General features: G+C 34.1%; 1 protein-coding gene across 3 annotated transcripts in view; it reads right to left on the bottom strand.

Annotated features, from left to right (window-relative positions):
* Window positions 1–6,922: 6,922 nt before the first annotated feature.
* Pot1 (protection of telomeres 1) overlaps window positions 6,923–21,312 on the bottom strand; it is an 86,932-nt gene continuing 72,542 nt past the window's right edge. For 2 of the 3 annotated variants that reach the window (XM_063241293.1, XM_005006051.4), the window contains 5 exons: window positions 19,686–19,821; window positions 14,089–14,174; window positions 9,914–10,005; window positions 9,254–9,359; window positions 6,923–7,338 (listed from right to left, as the gene is read on the bottom strand). In XM_063241293.1, the coding sequence (XP_063097363.1) occupies window positions 7,226–7,338; window positions 9,254–9,359; window positions 9,914–10,005; window positions 14,089–14,174; window positions 19,686–19,821 (533 nt within the window). In that variant the 3' untranslated portion in view covers window positions 6,923–7,225. Of the gene's footprint in view, window positions 7,339–9,253; window positions 9,360–9,913; window positions 10,006–10,355; window positions 12,622–14,088; window positions 14,175–19,685; window positions 19,822–21,312 lie in introns of those variants that run through there. The other variant, XM_063241304.1, reaches the window with a different exon arrangement.

Below are 21,312 nucleotides of genomic sequence, written 5' to 3'. Positions count from 1 at the left end.
CAGGGGTGAGGAGATGAAGTGTGAGGTGGTAAGGTGACTTTTTATATGGTCCAGGAGATCTTTCCAGTGAAAGCCCTTTGGTAACAAAGATGTCAGGAGTTAATCAAAAACTTAGAAGTAACCAGGATATAATAACAATCTTAAGTACTAAGGCCCTGAGGGAGACTGACTTTATTTGCTTGGCATTTGAACAAAAAAGAGGCTCATGTCTGGAGAGGAGTGAGAGCTGTGGAAGTGACAGCAGAAGACACCAGAGACAGTGAGAGAACTGGACCCCAGTAGTAAGAGTAGAAAGCAGGAGAAATGGCATAACTGCCTTGAATTTTAACAGATCAGCTCTGGTACTGAGCATATAATGTAGGGGGGAATTGTGGAGGCAGGAAGGCATGGATGGTAGGACACAGAGTCCTGGCAAGAGAAGATGACAGAAAGAGCATAGAAATTGGCAAGAAGTAACGGAATTCCAGGCATATTTGCAAGAATAAATCATGATTATTTTTATAATGCATTCAGTATGGGCTACAAAAGAAAAACAGTAATAAGCATGACTAACCTAGGGTTTGGGCACTGAGAGATAAGTTTGATTAGATACAATTTGCAGGTGGGCACCAGTGTGATGCTTGCTTGACATGACCAACAGAACATCTTCTGGGAGAACTGAAGGTGAAAAACTGGAATGCACATCTGAAATGACCTTGACTCATTAAAGTTTGTATTCTTTCTGATATGAAACATGAGATACAAGACATTGATTTCTCTATCTGTAATCAGAAAAGGAAATGAGCTAGTTTTTCTCATTAACATCTGTTCCAGAATGGAATATTAGAAAATATTTAAGATTGCTAATTCATTTTTAATAATTTTTAATATCCAGATATTTTAGACCCTAAAATGAAACAAAACAGTTACTCACTTGAGCCAAAAGATGAATAACTGGGGGAAAATCCCCTGGCCTTATTTCTCCATCTTTAGAACTCATTATTTTGGATTGTTTCTGCATTTTACAAGAACTCCTACTGACTATATGAATAATCTGATAATTAGTGTTTAATATAAAATCTACCTTACTACTCTCCATATAGACAGAAATTTTGTATCTCTCAGAACATAATGCAAGCTTTTTTATGTAAAAGAGGAATATAACCTGTTATATATTCATGTATTTTATTCAAAATCTGTAACATTACTTGTTACAGATTTTTAATTGTTAGTATTTTCCTGTCCTTATTTGGCTTGTTTCCTTTCCTTAGTTGCAAAGATGTGTCCCATGTTTACCTTTTATTGAAAATCATTATCAAATGTTTACTTTTTACTGAAAATCATATCAAATCCTCATTAATATATCAATGATTATAAATTTAAGTTGACTTTTAAATATCCATTTTATACTTTACAGTTTTTATCTTAATTTCCATTTAAGCTTTGTTCTTTGTGCAGAACTATTTGTCAGTAATTTCAAAGTTTAACAATAAGTTTATTTTAAAACCTTACCTAAAAAAAGATTCCTACAAAAAATAAAATTACAAATATGCTTATCTTCTGGAGTTTTCATTTTACTTCTCAGGTAAACAATTTTGTTTTATAATGTCTTGTCTTCCCTCAGAACTATGTAAGAGCTATAGTGACTATGTATGTATGTATGAACTGTGATGGAGACTTGAAGCACTAACTCATTTATGAACCAGGTAAACTTGGCAACAAACTTTATTTTCTAGGAATTTGCCTTCTACTAGAAGACAAAAAATTTGCTGGGGATCAGAAGATTTAAAAAGACCAACTGTCTATTACTTGGGCATTTATATTTCTACAAAAGGAAAGACCACTCTAAAAGTGCAGAAGAAAATAGGGCTGTATATTAAAAGATAATTGCTTAGAAATTTCAACAATATTTGATGAGGTATTTTGTTAAAAGATAAGAAGGTTAAGGGTTTTAACAGACATATGCTCCAAAATTTCAAAATCTTATGGACAAGAGATAAAAGAGAATAAAAGTCAGGACACACACATACACACACACTCACCACACTATGACATTGTGGCTTAGATTTCAAGTGAAAAACAAAAAAGCAGAACAAAACAAAACAGAAACCAGACACTAAGATGTTACTGTAGTCTTGAAAGTAGCAGGGAGTCTCTGAACTATACAGGTTTCACAGCTGACCTTTGGGAGTAAGGGGGCCACAGACACTGATACACTATCCTTATCACGGTAATAGGAGTCTGATGCTTCTCACCCATCAAAAGCAGGGCTGAATGGAAGGCATATTTATCTCCATGTAAGAGGATCGCTTTGAAACTCTAACTGATCTCACATTTCCTAGCAGCTTAAATCACAATACTTCCAGGGAAAAATAATACATAGCATACATTACTATTTTTTTGATCTCCAAAAGAAGATACTACTTTTTAAATTAAGTTCACTGGTACAATTTAGGTACATACATCCATCATAGGGAATTTGCTTCTGCACATGATATGTCTGAATAACTTGCCAATTCCTGCTCTGTAGTTCTGATGCTACTCCTAAGTACTAGAGGAGAAAATCTAGATTTTACAGGCTGGCTAGGTCTCTCTCTCCTACAAGAGTGAAAAAACGAATTTAAAACTATCCAGGGATCCGGTCAGGAAGTAATTTTTTTTTTATTTCCCCTAAAATGATGTTTTAGAACTTCAGTGTGACTCACAGTCTTCAGAATTTGAATTTTCTAATGAAAAGCATTTTAGAATTTGTTTCTTCTATATTAACATTCATCACGAATTTGTCAAAGCATAAAAACAACTGCCAAGACTGGCACAACAAAGTATTTAGACAAAAACAATAGAAAGTGAAAAAACTGCAGAATTACCCAATAAAGTTACTTATACTAATTAAAAGCAATGAATTTGTTCTTCTATGCATACTGACATGAAAAATAACCAAATGCAGAATTATATTTAGAATATATACTCATGTGTGTGTGTATATATATATATATGTATTCATATATATATATATATATATATTTATGTTCATTCATGTTCATAGGAAACACGTGGAAACTTGCATGTCAAACTATTAAAAGTGGTTTTCTTCTGGGCTATGAGCTAGGGTAGGAATGAAACTTTATGTTTGTTTGTTTGTTTTGAGACAGATCTTGCTATGTAGTTTAGGCCGATCTTGGACTCACTATATAGTCTAGATTGGCCTCAAACTGGCAACAACCTTCCTGCCTCAGCCTCCTGAATGCTGAGATTACAGGCATGAGTCACCACACCTGGCTTAAATTTTACACATGCTACACTGGTTAAGATTTTATTGTTATGCATTACTTCTAATGATGAAATGCAAAGCCAAAACTTACAACACTGAAAATAATTTAAAAATTTGGCACTTTTTCCTAGATACAAGGAAAGTACAGAAGAGAGATGGTTAGATTTAGCCACAATTATCAACAAATTCATGGTTTGCCTCTGAAATAGAACTGTGTAGTTGGAAAGGCAGTGGGCAAGGAAGAAATTCTGGCTGGATCCTATGACCAGCAAGTAGCAGATCCATGCCAGCTAGAAACCTGGGATCCAATCCTCCTCTCCTGCATAAATTTGAAAAATGGCTGTTTCACGTGTTTGAGACAGAGTTTTGCTATGTTGTTCAGGCTGGTCTTAGAATTCAGTCTTCTCCCTGCCTTAGGCTTCTGAGTGGGAGATGCGAAGATGGTCTTCTAAGGTAAGTAAGAGATACCTTCAGAATCTTCTGTTACCTCAATATCTGTCTTTCTGGATTCATTAAGAAACAACTTCATTGTGCAGCACAACCAAAGGTAAAAGAAAAAAAAAAAAACAAAGAATATACACACACACAAAAAAAAAAACATTTGACGGGGAATACTGTGTCTTGGCATTTATAGTTCAAATAATGCAGTAAAATTGTGGGTGGCTACAAAAAGCACTTACGAGAAGTACACTTTTACTGTTGCACTTGAAGAATAGAGTGCTCCTGAGTTCTTAAAACCTACATTTTCTTTTTCATATTGAGGAATACAAAAGCAACAAGATAATCTAGCAGTGTCTAAAAACAGATGCTACAGAAATTACAAATTGATGTTTTATGTAATTCTAAATCTAACAGTAAGATTCTACCAGCATTCACTGACAAAGGATAGAGATCAAGTCTGGACATAATGAACTATCATTTTTTTGCTGCTCTAGAAGTAAGATTTTTTTAAATCTCTGGGTTCCTGATTAGCGTATGGTGCATACACTGTCACTGGATAAACACTAGGCGTTAACAGAACTCTTCTTTTTCAATACTGAAAATAAGGAAAGAAAAAAAAAAAACCTCCACAATAAATGAAATAAAATTATGCTGTGGGGATTTAAAACTAGAACAACAACAAAAAATGACCTAGTGCTATGGCTTTTATCTTGATATACCCGCAAAGCTTCAGATGCTCATAGTTGGGGCTTTGGGGAAGTGAACGGATCATGGAGACAAGGTACCTATCAGTGGACTGGTCCTCTGAGGAGTTTATGGTTAAGTATGACCTGTGAGGTGAAGCCTGGTTGGAGGAGATGGGTCACTGGAGGCATTCATTGTCTGCCATTGATGGGTCACTGGAGGCATTCATTGTCTGCCAGGTCTCTCTCCCTCCCTCCTCCTGAGATCTCTCTGCTTTCTCTGCTGTATCATGAACTCTTGCCCACCAAGCCCCTCTGCCATGCTTCATCTGCATTGGTGGCAGCCAACTATGGACAAAAATCTCTGAAATTCTGACCCAAAACAAAGCTTTCTTTTTTTAAGTTGTAGATGTCAGGCATACAGTTGCAGTGAAAAGAAAGTAACTAAAACACTTAGCAACATGAAGACCCACAGGAAGAATTTTTCTTTGAAATACAGAGAGCCTAGAGTGCCTGGTATGAATGCATGACCCTGTGACTATACCTAGACTTCATGCTTCATGAGGGCAGAGCAAATGTCAACCTCACCTTTTCAACTCTACCATATTGTTACTACTAAGGCACATCTGTTCAACTGTACAATTTTACATTTTTTCCCTGAAAATATTTTACTAGACTATTTTAGTTTTTATTTTTTTGGTACCAGGGGGATCGATGTCATGACCTTGTGCTTGCCAGGCAGGCGTTTTGAAACTCCCTGTCCCTCCTGCAAATGTTTTGAACCAAGACTTTATATTCCTGAAACAGCAGCATCAGTCTGTTTCAATCAAGCTGCTAGGTCAGTCAGTAACATGGAAGGTTGGTAGTTCACTGTTGGGATGTGTTACTGTATCCAGGAATTAACAGAAAATCCCATGCTATATTCTATTCCAGATATCCTGAATTCAAGTACCGACTACTATTTCTTATAAAAAAATGAGGTGTGAGGAACAAATACATGTTAAGTAATGAGCATAGAAACTGGTGTGTAGGTAGCCATAAAAATCTGTGTTACCACACTTGCTGTGATTATTTGTTGCACCGTATCACTCCACCACCCAACCTACGGTTCAAGAAGTAACCCTTAGAATCAACAGACGGGATTATAGGCGAGAAAGCCACGTAAAGTTCACCTCAGTGTCACTCAGGCATTGCATCTGTTTACATACGGACTATCTTTAGTGTCACCTGGGCAGTGTCATTTCAACCAGTTCATTGTCCAGTGAATAAACTTTATGAAATTGTCATTTTTCTATTTCCTGTTTATTGTGTAAAAATAAACTAAAACATTCGATTTGGTCATCCTGCATTTAAATAATTGGACTCGTATATTAAAAACTTTCTGCCCAGCAAAGGAAACAGACTATTAGTCTGTTTCATGACATGTCATGTCTCATGACAGTCTATAGAATATGAAAAAAAGTTTCATAGCTACTCCATGGGCAGTGGATTAATACGTAGAATATATAAGGAAATCAAGAAAAGTACACTTCTCAAAGTAAAAGATCCAATCAAAAAATGGGCTATGAAATTAATAGACACTTAGCAGAAGACACAGAAATAGCCAATAAAAACATGAAAAATGTTTAACATCTTTGGTCATTAGAAAAGCAAATGCTGGTGACGTTTTGGGGAAAGGAAACACTTTTTTATTGTAGTTGGGAATATAAACTAGTATAACCACTATGGAAATCAGTATGGAGGTTTCTCAAAAACAAAAAATTGAAATTCCAGTGGATGCAGCTAGAATGACTTCTGGCATCTTCTTGAAGGGGTTAAAAGGCATCATATTATAGAGCATTATGCCTCCCTATGTTTACAGCAGCAAAATTTATAATAACTAAATCTTGGAAATGGCATATATACCCATCAGTATATGAATAGATAAAGAAAGAATGGTAGTTATAAATGTGGTAGTTACAATGGAGTTCTAGTGTTATAAGTTTGAGTTACTTGTAATAAAAAAACACACACTTTCAGGACACAATGCTAAGTGAAAAAAATCAGACACAGAGAATTAATTTCTCTTATATGAGAAGGCAAAAATATAAATAATTTAAAAAGAAAAAACAAAGATGATAGGAAACAGGGAAGGGGGTACTTTGCGGATGAGATGGACATCTGGGATGTGGGGAGAGAGGACAGGCATGGGGAAGAAGAAGCATGAGGATGTGATGTGTGTGTGCACCAACTCTCTACATGAATGTATTCAGTATGTGTTGCAAACAGGTAATCACATAACGATTAAAAAAGGAAAACTAAACAAAATGGAGAGCCACTATTTACTGTGCTCTCAGGAAAAGCTGAGAGATTAAAGTAAGAACACTTTCCAATCCCATACCATGCTAACATCACCACCATGGTAGAGTAAAAATGGGCAGGAAAAAAAGCTCAACCAGGGCTGGTGGGTGACAGAAATCAGTGGCCAACAGATGGACCAACCCATACGACAAGTGACAGCAGTGCAGGATAATAAAATACCTTCTCAGGAAAGATCTCAAAAAGGAAATGAAAACACAATCCTTATTTATTCAATGTACCTTTTTAAAAAAACATTTCTTGAAGTCATCATCTTGGACATTTTGAGCAATCAGAACATTTTAAATGTATTTACAAAAAGGCATTAAAGTAACACAATCTGTTTATTAAAAAAAAACAAAACAAAATATCCTGAGATTGTGTTTAAAATGAAATTATTGGTTTAAAGTGACTGGTATTTAGCTATATCTCTTAGGTGCCTCATGATAATCTAATAGGAAGTAGTAAAATTTCTAAAATTATATTTTCTCATATGCTAAGTTGAATGGCAATATTAAATAACATCTTCTGCAATCATGGTGTCAAAAATCTGATAGCAAATTTGCTGCTCTGTTCCATTTGTGACATTATATGACCTGATAACACATTCCATCCATGGATATGCATCTACAAATCAAAAAGAAAATGGTATTTAGCCATTAAAACTGAATAGCTATTAATCATGACATATTTGAACTTTTCATCAACAATAGACAAACATGATTAGGATTTTCAAAATGCTGACAGCAAAGGTACTGTAACCATCTCATCTCTAACTTGCAGTTATTATTCCCTGTTCATTGCCCGGTACTCTATAGTGGTTCCTCACTTCACGAACTTATTTCTTTCTACATTACTGGTCACAAATCTAACTGGACAAGAACTGAATATAATTTCTCTGTAAGGTCAACATTGAACCTAACCACTGAATTTGATTTGGTTCTTAGAGCCCAAGCAAGCTGGTGGACATAAATGTCATTTCCAGGATTTGATTTTGATCACAGGAAACTTATTTGTTATTTCAAGAAAAGGCGCTTATTATTCTTCAATTCAAGACTGAAAAACATTTAATTTGGCAAAGGTAGAGCTTGATAGACACCTCTCCTACATTGCTGGTATAAGTATAAATAAGCAAAATATTTTTGGAAAAATTATCTGGGAGTACATATCAAAAGCTACCAGCCAAGGAGTTTTATCTCCAGAAATATGCCCCAAATAATTCATATTCCCAACGCAACAAACAACAAACTGACAACAAACAAAGGTATACAAGTAAAATTTGTCATAAAAATTGTTAAAAACAATTTGCAGAACTGTTAATTAAAATGCAGTGACCTAGAGGTTAAAGTAAAGCTCACTGAAAATAATCTATAAAAATTAAACAACAGTTAAACCTGTAGCAGGTAAAATTTGGCACTGATAAAAACTATGAGGAGAAAAACGTGACCTTATGATTAAGAACTGCAAGTCTGAATAGAAAAAGAAATAATGATCTTAGAAGGAAAAATGTGTGGCAGAATTTGATCTGATGAAAGCCTAGATTTTAATCAAATGTCTATACAGAAAACAGCTAAAATACATTAAAAATTATTAACTAAAAACTGTTTCTTGTAAATATTTCATGTCTTTTGGAATAATTCCATCTAAAATGTGCTCTTACATAAACAGTGCCAAACATGTCTGTGATCAAAAGTGCTTCTTTTATTATATAAGGTATTTTTGAAAGTACAGTGAATGATCAGATTTTTTTAAAAAAATACAGTAAAAAGCACAATGCCATTAATCTCTCTCACACTGAATACATCTATGCCATTATTATTGCTGCTCTCTGAAGCACCTTGAGAACTTCTTTCATGTCTTTAATAGCTCTGCTGTAGCTGCTTCCATGTCCCAAACTGATTAAAAATGTTTAACTTTTGTGGTTATATTTTTACTTTAGGGAAGACCCAGAAGTCACATGGTGTCAGATTCCATGATTAAGGCAGAAGAGGACACACTGCACTGTTTTTAATTGATGAACCTGCCCTAAAAATTTTGAATTAATTCAGGATACTGAGGCAGCTATGAAAGTACAACTAAAGACAGTCACAAAAAAGGACTTCCAGAATTGCAGCAGATGGTGGCAAGAACAGTGGGATAAATGTATTGAAAGAGAGCGGGAGTACGTCCAGGGGATCGATGGCAACGTGTCTTTTACTGTAATACACAGTTCCCACCCAAACTGGTACTCAAATTCAGGATCTCGCACTGCCAGGCAGGTGTCTTGTTGCTAAGCTATATCCCGGGCCCTATAATACTTATTTTTAACTTAATCACTCACTACATTTTTTATTATGTCTTCTATTTTGAAAGATTTGTAAAATCTTTTTACTTTTATACCTACTTTTATCTGTCACAGTCCCATCAAAAGGTTGGAAGATTCAATGGATCAATCACTTTGGAGTAAAGCATTTCAGAGTTCTAAAAGTCCACAGATTATATACCTATGCACTGCTATTTTGGGAAACATAGTGGTGGGTATTATTAAAATCAGACTGCCTACCAATTTTTGCTCCTGGAGGACAAAACATATCCATGATCAAATCCATACTTCTCTGAAGGTCATTATCAAGTAGGACTTCTGATGCTGGAATCTGGAAAAATTTGTCCTTCAAAAAATTATAGCAGAAAAAGAAAATGATATTAATTTTTTGAAACTACAATTAATGTAAAAATATTTTAAATCATCTAATTACTAAAATAATGTAGACTATTTTACTTGATTAAGACTGTAGAATCCATAAACTAAGAGTACTGGTGTGAACTCAACTGATTTATACCACTGCCCCAAAACTTTACACAGTATCTATTTGTGTAACAATAACTCTGCTTCTTTAACATGAAATATGGATGTTCTAGAAATTATTGTGAAACAATAATTATAAATAATGCTGACATAGTATAGGTACCTCTTTACTCTTTGGCCATGAAGTAGAATTTGTATCTGCGAGAAAGAATGACTCACTGATCCATTTGTATTTCTATTTTAATTTATAAGATAAAAAGAGATAATACCAAGACAATTTTTGATTTATGTGTTTGTAATTTATTTAGTTTTAAGCTGCTTAAGTTCTTTTAGGAATAAGGTAGGAAGGAGTATTAGTTTTTTAACATATTAATTTATAATTAGAACTATCTTTCACCAGTACTGTTTAAAACTTACAGAATCCATGAGATAAGCTTCTAGCACTCCTGTTCCATCATCAAAAGTAAATGTCATAAGAAACACATGTTGCAGGGGTACAATACCCAATACTAATGAAGAAAGAAAAATCAAACCACATGAGTCTTCATCAAGACAAATCAATTGTATGCACACACAAATTTTGGTTACTAAAAGAATTTAAGAAATAGATAATATCTTACACATATGACTTTTACTCTGTAATATGAGTTTGTTAAACTCATTTAATGGGTTCTTTTTACATAAGGATAATGTCACATGATATTATAAGCAATGGAAGTTTTTGATTAAATATTATTGTATCTTTCACATGAGGTAATATCTTGAAAGAGATCACAAAAGTGATTTATAAAATGCAATTTGCTATATGCTATTCATATGATAGATAAAATTAAGATGATACAATGTTCTAAAAAAAGGATTTTGGTAAATATTTCTTAACATACCTCCACATTGTAAGTATCAGTGATGCCCTATTAGTTTTAAGGGATATCATCTAGTTAAATGGACAAAAATGTCAGAAATAAGGATTTTTTAGTTTTACAAAATGAAGAAAAAAGGAGAAATTTGTTGATACTAAGAACAAAAGAATTCATAGGAGAAGAATACTTAGGAAAAAGATACATCAATAAGTTTATCGAATGCTTTATTAGCTTCCATCTAAGGAAAGTATATATGACCAGGATTAACTAAGCAGGTAAATAATAAATTAGGGCAAACTGACATGAATTTAAGCATACTACATACCACTAATATAAGGGAATTGATGTTTAGTCTTCAAAAGTTCTCAACAGGTTAAACAGTACACTGAAGCTCAGAAGGATAAACTTAAAGCTTATGCTGAGAGACCACACAAACAAACTATGACCAAAAAAATTCTCCTAAGAATATGATGGAAGCTGGATGTGGTGGTGTATTTCTGTAATCTCAGCACCTGGGAGGCTGACGCAGGAGGACCTTTGCAAGTTCAAGACCAGCCTGGGCTGCAAAGTGAGTCCAAGGCTAGCCTGACCTGCATAGTGAGACCCTGTCTCAAAAGGACAAAAAAAGAAAAAGAAAAAAATATGATGGGGAGACAAGCTTGGTATTATGAGGTTTATATAAAAGTTAACAGGAGATTTCACAGGGCCAAACAAAATAGGAGATAACAGAGTAACAGGATTTAACAAGAAGAAAGAAAATACAACAAAGTATACAAGTAATACCCACACAATGGTACTTCAGGCTACTAGAGTCTGATTGGCTAGTGTCAGAAAAATAATTTTCCCCATATTCTGAATTTATCAAACCTCATTGTCATGATTTATGTCTGTGTCCCCCAGGCCTCATGAGTTTGCATTGTGCATTTGTGATGGTTCATTGTCTAGTGCTTGGATTGATGGTGTCAGTGCTCCACCCACATAGGGGTGGAGCCAGGATGTGATGTAATGGCAGGAAGAAGGTGTGTCTTGCTCTTTGCCAGTTCCTCTTTGCTGTTTGCAGCAGCGTTAAAGGCGGGCCAGCCATGCCCGCCTGCCTGGGAGCCAACTGAGAGTAGACTGAAACCTCCAAAAACTGTAAGAAATAAACTTTTCCTTTCCCAACTTGGGCATCAGGTATATTGTCTCAGTGATGAGTAAAAAATAACCAAGACAGAATTTGGTACCCAGGAGTGGAGTCGTTTGCTGTGACTATACCTGACCATGTTTTTCGAGAGGCTTTGGAAATGGCTTGTGGCCAGAGTTTGGAAAGGTTTGGACATGCCACCTGGATGCATAGAGCTGGAGCAGCTTAGGCTGTTCTGTAGAGGAGATTCTGGTCAGAGCTCAGGAGATCAGAAGGCTGATAGAAAGCCTGATGGTAAAGACCAGGCTTGGGAGGTTTCTGCTGGGAAGAAGGACTGTATAGGTTGTTGGGCTCCACATGATGTGTGTTATGGCTTGGCAGAAAGTTTGTCTGCATTTTGCTCCTGCCCAGAGACTTTGCCGGAGACCGAGACAAAGGGCAATGGATTGATTAATCTTGAAAAAGAAATTTAAAAAGCAATCGAAAATTGAGGCTGTGGCATGGCTATTGTTGGGGGCTTTTAGCCAGCTGTATGTTTCAAATCAAGAGCAAAGAGCCCAGCAGGATAATTTAAAATGCTGTGAATTTGGCCAGAAGGAAAATTCCAGGAAGGCTGGAATTTTTAGAGACAGAGTTGAGATTTTGATTCCTGAAGAGAAACAGAGAGATAAGAAAGATGGGCCCAGGGCATCCCAGGAAGTGGGTCCCCACCCTGTGCAGCCTCACAGCAAAGGTAAAAAAAATTGCTCAGAGGGAAAAGCTGCAGAGCGCATAGTTCCAGAATGGCGACAGCAGCTACATGAGATTCCAGAATGGCAGCAACATAGCTTTTTCTCACAATCAAGAAAACAGAGCCCTGCGATCCAGGCAACTGACCCCTACAACCAAGAGAGAGAAAAGCCTGGCTACTGCTTCAGCTAGCAGCAAACCTTGGTGGCATCCACAAGGTGCTGATTTTAGGTGCAAAGAAAATGCACAAATTCTGAGGGTAAGACGGCTTCCACCTCAATTGTAAAGGGCCTGGCTGGCCAAGCAGTGTGCCCCTGAGAGGGCAATTTGTGAAGATGTAAGTGTGAAGCCGAAGGTGCAGTGGAGACCCCAGAAGTTTGGAAAAGCCAGGAATGTGGATGATCCAAGGGAAGCTGCAAAAAGAGAACAGAGAAGATTTAAGAGAAAAGCTGTGGGAATTGAAATCGCTAGAAGTGCCCTGGGGGTGGAATCACCCAAGCCTTTTGGAGCTTGCAACCGGATTGCTTCAGATGCTGAGTGTAGAACTCTAGGACTTAATGTTTGCATGCTGGATGTTGGACTTGCTTTGTTTCCAATACTTTATATTCCCCTGTTTGTAACTTTTGGAATGGTAATGTTTATCTTGTGCCTTTGCATTTCAGAAATGTTTAGCCTTATTTCATTTGTACAGGGGGTTACAGTTAAGAGTTTACCACAGATCTTGGAGGAGTTTTGGGACTTGGACTATTCGGCAATGCTGAAACTGTTAGGACTTTGGCAACTCTTGGAGGTGGACTAGATGTCCTTTGTATAAAGGATGTACATGAGTCCTGGGAGCCAGGGGTGGAATGTCATGGTTTACGTCTGTGTCCCCCAGGCCTCATGAGTTTACACTGTGCATTTGTGATGGTTCATTGTCTAGTGCTTGGATTGATGGTGTCAGTGCTCCACCCACATAGGGGTGGAGCCAGGATGTGATGTAATGGCAGGAAGAAGGTGTGTCTTGCTCTTTGCCAGTTCCTCTTTGCTGTTTGCAGCCGTCATGAAAGGGGGGCCAGCCATGCCCACCTGCCTGGGAGCCAACTGAGTGTGGACTGAAACCTCCAAAAACTGTAAGAAATAAACCTTTCCTTTCCCAACGTGGGCATCAGGTATTTTGTCTGAGAAATGAGTAAAAAGTAACCAAGACACTCATGTACAGCCCTATATTCAGTTTTGAATGCCAAATTTTAAAAACATTAGCAACCTGGAATGTTCACTGCAGAGGAGAAACAAAATAGGAATATGTTACAGTATCAAAGGAAGTCAGGGTACCTGTTTGAAGCAATAAAGATTTGATGGAGGCTGAATAAAAATATCTTCAAGTGAACAAAGTCTGATTGCCACACAGAAGAGGAAACATGTTGTCTGAATAATTAGCACACACTTATACTGAAGTTGCATGTAGGCAGACTTTGCCTCAGTAGTAAGCAACTAAAATTTAAGTGTATATACTACCTTTCAATACGACAAGTGCCAAACCACTGAGTTTTCACCAACGGCTGGGTGATTACAGTTAAAACTGCAATACAAAAAGACTCTTATGGCCCAAGATAGATGGATATTGGGAGAAAAGTGCAGCGGCTCTCAAGAAACTCTGAGCTGCAGAGATCTTTCAGAAACTATTTATGATGGTTAACAGGAAAATAAATGACTAAATACTAAACATCTATTCTAATTGAAAGTACTAGAAGATGAAAAGGAGAATTTGCAACTTTTTAAATATTTATTCTGTTTTTATTACAATCAGTGCAAATAGTTTTACATAAGAAGAGCTACACTTCAGCCTTGTATATCTACAAATCCTGAAACAGAAATCAGACAGAGGAAATTAAGCTTACCTTTTGCCACAGAAGAAGGAATCCATGTCTCACCAGCAAGGAAATTTAAATTTTGTATTGATTTCAAACTAGAACACTGCTTACACCTAAAATTAATAGAATAAATAAATATATGAATTAATTTATTTAAACATTATAACATTTTTGCTGTTTAGGCATCTTTGCTGTTTAAGCAAGTATAGTCATAAAAAGTGAATTATTATATAGAAGAACTCTACCTGTTATACTTGTTTAAAAAGAGAGTTATCAAAAAGTAGGCTTTTTACATAAAACCAATAGTAAGATAATATAGGGATGAAAATGAACAATTTTAAATTGAAAATGAGGGACTGGATTTCACATTTCAATTGAGTAATAAATTAGGGTCTAGTGAATTTCTTAATTTGTTAAAATAAAAACATTGATTTCTAAGAGTTTTTGATTATATGGTTTATGAATATTATCTAATAATCAAAACAGTATCGAGAAACGTAACTATTAGGAGAAAATACAGTCAGGATTAACAAATTTTCAGTAATTAATATGCTAAATAAGCATATAATAAGAGTTTATAGGTTATACTAATACTATAGTTATCATTTGACAAGTAAATATATCTAAAACTATACAACTATTAAAGCTGCACATTCCTGAGTACACATTATTTTATTTATATGACAATATATTTGAAGAATCAGCCATCTAGTTTTTATTATGCATCACCGATGTTTGCAACATGTGATATGTGATAAGAAAATGTTCCTGGAAAATATTATTGAATAAAATTATAAAAATTTAAATTTGAAAAATTTCCTTCATTTACACATTTGGGAAAACAGAGGGTTTAACTTCATCAGATTTAAACTTCATCACCTGATTATCAAGATGGTTTTTCTCTAACAAAAAGAAGAATGAAAGATTATTATTACCTAAAAAAGAACTATGATATAAACTAAAATGAAACACTAGTAAAACAAGTATACTGATTAAAAATTATAGGTAATAGGCCAAAATCAAATAATTTATTACTTTTAAATTAGTAAAAAGTATAAAACGATATATTAGAAAAATTAAATAAATCTAACATAAAGCTGGAAAGAAAAATGTAATTTTTTAAAGAAGGGCAAAATACAGTTAAGAAATGTGGTAAATAGAAAATGACAAAAATCTAGAAATGTATACTAACTAAATATGTCAATAATTAAAAAGTATATTTAAATTCAACTAGAAAAATAACTAAAATATAGCATCTTTTATTTATAAGTAACATTAAGATGACATAAAACCTTGAAAGACATAAGAATAAGATACCACACAATTATCATCATACAAACAAACACAGGCTCAAAAACAAGAAAAATATTAGTAAAAGTAAAGTTCAAGACAGGAAGTCACAATTAGGAATTCTGCCTTTATTTTTTAATTTTTTTTTGGCACCAGGAAGTGAACTCTCAACCTCACGTTTACCAAGCAGGCACTTATGCCGTCGAGCTAAAATCTCGGCCCAGGAATTCTGCCTTTAAATAAGATATACAGAACAATGAATTCACCAAAAGACAAGCAGTTCTGAACCTAAATGCACCAAAACGAATTTCAAAATACATAAAGCAAATGACAGAATAAAAGATTCCAAGCACAAAATCATCACTTATTTTTATTTACACATATTTCTTTAAGCAAGTGACTAATCACAAAAGAAACAGAAGATTTCATTGTGATTCACATGACTAGTCTAACAGCCTCTGTAAAAATTCCTATCTCAACTATTTTAGAATATATATTCCTTTTGTACAGACACGCAAGACACACAGATGTGAAAATGCACATTCCAGAAAAGCACAGTTGAATAAATCTCAAAGGATCATTTTGAGATGCTGCATAGTAATCTGCTAAAATGCAATCTAACTAAAGTAAAAATAAAACATAGTACCCAAAATACACACATGAAAAATTCTGAATACATATGTGAATGACTCATGGGTCAAAAAGGAATTATGAAACATTTAGAACTGAATGGTAGGAAAATGTACTAAACCTTGGAATAAAGCTATGGCAATATTGCTATGACAATTTTAGATTTTAAAAAAGCTAGATGCTTTGGTAAAGAAAAGGCAATGCTGTGTTTGTGGGGAAATGGCACAAAAATAATAAAAGAAACAGTATTAAATAAAATAGTTGAATTTTAAAAACAGAAAATACTATATATCAATAAATTTTAAAAATGCATAAAGTGAAGAGCTTTTAAGAAAAGTCTCAATAGTAAGATATAAAGTCTTAGAATATGTATAACCATTAAATGAACTGAACCATGAGCCTAGTTTTTTGAGACAGAGTCTCATTATGTAGTTCTGGCTAGCCTTGAACTCACTATGAACTTGGAAGCCTTAGCCTCTCAAGTGTTAGGATTACAAGTGTTTACTCTCATGCCCAGCATTTCAACAAAATTTACAGAAAAGATTTATGGTTTTAGAAAGTACTCTGGTAAACATGACTATATTAACAGTTAAAAAGCTATAAAACAAAAGGTGAAAAGGTACAGGATAAACTAGAATTATAGCTACAACTGATGAAAGACTAGTATCTCTAAGACAGCAAGAATTCTTACAATTGCTGATGTGCAAATCTGAACCAAAATAGATTAACCACAAAGAAAAGCAAGTAGATGATGTGCGCATGGAATTAATAGAACAGGATATCAATATAGTTTTTGAGTATGAATATTGCTTAAGTCTAATAATTATCTAGGAATTAAAATCTTCACGAACACTATTTTATGATCCTTAGCCTAAAAAAATTACAACTCAGACAAATCCCAAGTGTTGGTGAATTTGATAGAAAGTGAATTTTTATACACTGTTAAGGGAATCATGAATTGTTAAAACTACGAAAACAACTTTTTGTTTTTTTTCTCTCAAAAAGCAAAAATATTAATATAAAAATATTACTTTATGATTTAATAGTTTCAATTCCAGGTAAATACTGTGGGAGGAACTTTCAAACACTTTTGACAATGACATTAATTTATATCATGCCATAGTGCTTATAGGTAAACATACAAATGAAACAAACTTTCAGGAGTAACACTGAACTTTCTTAAGTAAAATATTCTGTATTACCCATTTTTTCTTGTACCATTTCATAATATAACAACATTGTGACACTGAAAAAAAATAGCGGCCCACTAAACTGACTTTATTATAAAGGAAGTACATAAATAAACAAATTATAGTCCTTTATCATTGTCATCTGTAAATGAAAGAAATTGAAATAATGGATTTGTTCATAAGAAAATGGATTAAAATTATGAGTAATTCATAAAATATCTTGTAGGTATCAAATTAATCTAAATCTAGATGTATCAATATACATTTTGAAAGAAACATTGAATGAAAAGGGAAAATTGCAAAAGAATTATGAGTTTATATAAAATTAGAAAACAAAACAATATGCTATGCTGCTTATGAATTCATATAATAGAAGCACAAAGACACTGATAAGAAGGGTCAACTTTGTGTTTTAGAGGTAGTTAATTCTGAGAATAAAGTGCTAGCAACGAGATGGTATAAAGATATGTTTCTTTTTTGCAAAATTCAATTTCTTAAACATAGAGGTCTGGAAATGTTAAAATATTAACATTTGTTAAATGTAAGCAGTGGATACATTAATTGTATGATGCTATTTTTGATACTTTTGTGTAAGTTAAAATTATTTCATAATTAAAAAGAAAAATTGATTAAGATATGTTAGCTTTTGTGATAAAATACCAGCAAATCAAAACGTATATTAAAAAAAGAAATACAAAATTTATGTCTCAGTTCATAATGAAACTGGTAAAAAGATTAATAACCTTAAAAGAACTTTTCCTTAACAAATTGTAGAAAATGAGTTAAGTTACATTTTGGAATTTATAATTAATATTTTCCTTTTTGCTTTAGACCAGCAAGGTATACTATCCTAGGAAAGTAAGGCAGAAAGAAGATAGAGAAAGCAGAAATAGTAAGACAGTGAAAGACTGAAGATGAGGGAGTTGTTTTTTTAAACGTTAGTGAATTTTTCCAAAGAAACAAACAGAATTGCTAGGTTTTTATTTTTAATTAATTGGTGGTTAAATCTCAAAGAAGATAACTCTGAAGTCATGAGCCCAAAGATATAAAGACACCAGGCATGCCAGAGCAAAAACAGTGATAAACCCAGGGATTCTACTTGGTGGAATATTAGTTCCACTTTTGACCAAAGCTTTTTGATGTGCTATATATGGACAGAACCCACAGCAATATCCACCTAAGGATTCTTAGAGGTCACAGTCAAGGAGACATAGTAATTGCAGTAAGTAATTTTCAATGTAAATTAAAATTTATACATTTTTATGCCTGAGAATTGCTACAAATGTAGGAGTAGGAAAAGGAGAGGGTTAGATAGGATGATATGATGTATCCATCTGTTACGGTTCATACTCAGATGTTCCCCTAAACCTTCAAGTGCTCCTAGATGGGGACTGGGGGTGATTGGATTACAGGGGTGTGTACTCACCAGTGGATTAGTTCGCTCATGAGTTTAAGCTAAATATGATGTTGGGAGGTAAATAATTGTTGGAAAAAGCAAGTCACTGGGCTCAGATTGGCTCCTTTCCTCCTCCTTGGTCACACTCTGCTTTCCGTCACCATGCCATGAACAAGCCTACTCTGCCATGCCACCCTACCTTGAAGCCAGTTAACTATGGACTGATACCTCTATGAACTCTTTGAGCTGAAATAAACATTTCCTATTTTAACTTATGGGTGTTGAGATTTTTTTTCCCAGTGATGAGAGAAGCAACTAAGACACCATCCTATAAGCCAAGTTTTTTTCAAAGCAGACCCCTTCTAGAGGGATTGTTTTATCAAGCAGAAGATGAAAATTTTTTGTACCCCTTTCTGTTCTTTCTACATCTAAAATCTCTTTGTAGGTCATGTTCTAATTTTCAGTGGCAGAAAATCTATAATTTAGTAAGTCAGAAATTCTAGAACTTAATTACTTGTTACTAGGTTTGCAGTTCGGAATTTAGCATCCAAAGTCTTGTCATGCAAGAAAACAAGTATCAGTCTATTTGAGGAACAAAATGATGGTAGTCTTATGTCTCACTCATAGTGTAAATGTGTATGTGATTATCAAAATAACAGATATATATCAGAGAAATGTAGTATAGTCGGTGTTACATCATTATAAACCCATGGTAAATTTAAGATACCTTAAATCAAAATGCATTCAATACACATAGCCCACAAAACATAATATAGCTCAGTAACACAATATACTATAGAACATTAACTCTTTACCCTCATGAGCCCTGGATCACTTAAGAATTTTGGCTTCTTTCTCATAGGAGGAGTATTATACCTCATATCACTAGGCCAGGAAAAGATCAAAAGTCAAAGCATGGTTTCTATAGAATGTGTATCATTTTTGTATCACTGTGACATCAAAAAGTCATAAATCCCATTGTTATAAGTTGGGAGCTGCCTGTACATGTAAGTAGTATTCAATAAATATGATACTATTTTATCTAACATAGTAATCAGTTGGATAAAATGTTAAACATACAGTTTTAATTCTAAAAAATCCCCAAAGTGAAAACATACCCATAGTGATGTAGTCTTCCTTGTATAAGGAATGGTACTGAAAGGTCTAGGAGCTCCAGGTCTTCAGGGCCAGATTTTACAGGAATTATACTGTGAAACTCACTTGAAAGTTTGTAGATTTCACCAAGTGTACCCCCTATGAAAAAAAACAAAACAAAACAAAAAAAAACAAATTCAAGTAGCAAATTTGATGTAGGTAAAATAGAGTACCTATACAGTACACCTGAGATATGGTAATTACTAACGAGATTGATAGATAAAAATAACAAAAGATATAAGCACAGAGATTCAATACACTGATTTTGAAAAATATTGATTTTTAAATTCAAGATACAACACATTAATTAAACAAATCACTGAACAAAAATTTCAAGGCTTGAATAAAATATAAAGTTTGTAAAATCTTAACCATTTCCTTAAATTTAAATAAACTGCTGCCAGGAACACTTTGATTAGAGTAACCAAAAGAGAATAAAATTAAAAGGCAAAGTATAGTGAGATTTTGACTATTAAATTTGCTTTACTGCTAATGCCAAAATAAATTAGGTTTTGACAATGTAATAAATCTTTTAAAGTTTTAGGTTTACATTAAAAACATACAAAGAACACTTCATGTTAATATATATTCATTTGTAGTGTTATTACTCTTGGGAAAGCTTGAACATTCTCCTAAATCTATGATAGAGGAAGCATTAAAATAACCAAGTCAGCTAATAAACAGCATCCCCAAAGGTGTTCCCTTATTAGAAAGTTTGTATGTCTCATTACACTATCACAAACAGCTTCTTTATTGTCCTAAAAACCCTGTACTCTCCCTATTCACCTCTCCTTATCATCTAACATCTGCAACCATATATCTTTTTATTTTCAACAGTTTTAGCTTTCTAAAATGTCACATAGTAGGAATTATTCAGTAGTTAGCCTTTTTAAATTGGCTACTTTCAATTTAATAATATAAATTTAAGTTTTTATCATGTCTTTTCATGACTTTGTTATCCACTTTATAGTGCTGAATATTCAATTGTCTGGATAAATCATAGTTTTTCTGGTGATGTACAAAAGGGCATCTCGTATGCTTTCATGTTTTGGTAATTATATGAATAAAGCTGCTGTAAATATATATCTTTATTCAGATATGGACATGCATTTTTACCTTTTTTCGTGAAAAATATAAAGGAACATGGTTCCTGAACCATATGGAAGAGCATGGCTAACTTTACAAAAACTCCAGATCTGTACCATTCTGCATTCCCATTAGCAATGACTTGACAGTTTCTGTTTTGACCAACATTTGGTGTTGTCAGGGTTTTGGATATCAGCTTTTGTAATAGGCATGTAGTAGTATCTCTCATTATTTTACTTTGCCATCCTCTATTGACACCTAATTACCACCTTTTAAAATCCTTCATTATCATTTGTATGTTGACTCTGGTGAGGTGCCTGTTTAGATCTGTCGCCTGTGTTTTTTTTTGTTTTGTTTTGTTTTGTTTTAATTGGGTTGTATGTTTTCTAACTGTTGAATTTGAAGAGTTTTCTGTATATGCTGCATAAAAGCAACTTATATGCTACTTTTCTTGCAAATACTTTCTCTCAGACAGTGGCTTGTCATCACATTTCCTTAACAGCT

Source organism: Cavia porcellus, unplaced genomic scaffold, assembly GCF_034190915.1.
Source record: "Cavia porcellus strain 051 isolate PalLab524CR breed Dunkin Hartley unplaced genomic scaffold, mCavPor4.1 scaffold_2, whole genome shotgun sequence".
Classification (NCBI taxonomy): Eukaryota; Metazoa; Chordata; class Mammalia; order Rodentia; family Caviidae; genus Cavia; species Cavia porcellus.
This window is presented reverse-complemented; position numbering and strand designations above follow the sequence as displayed.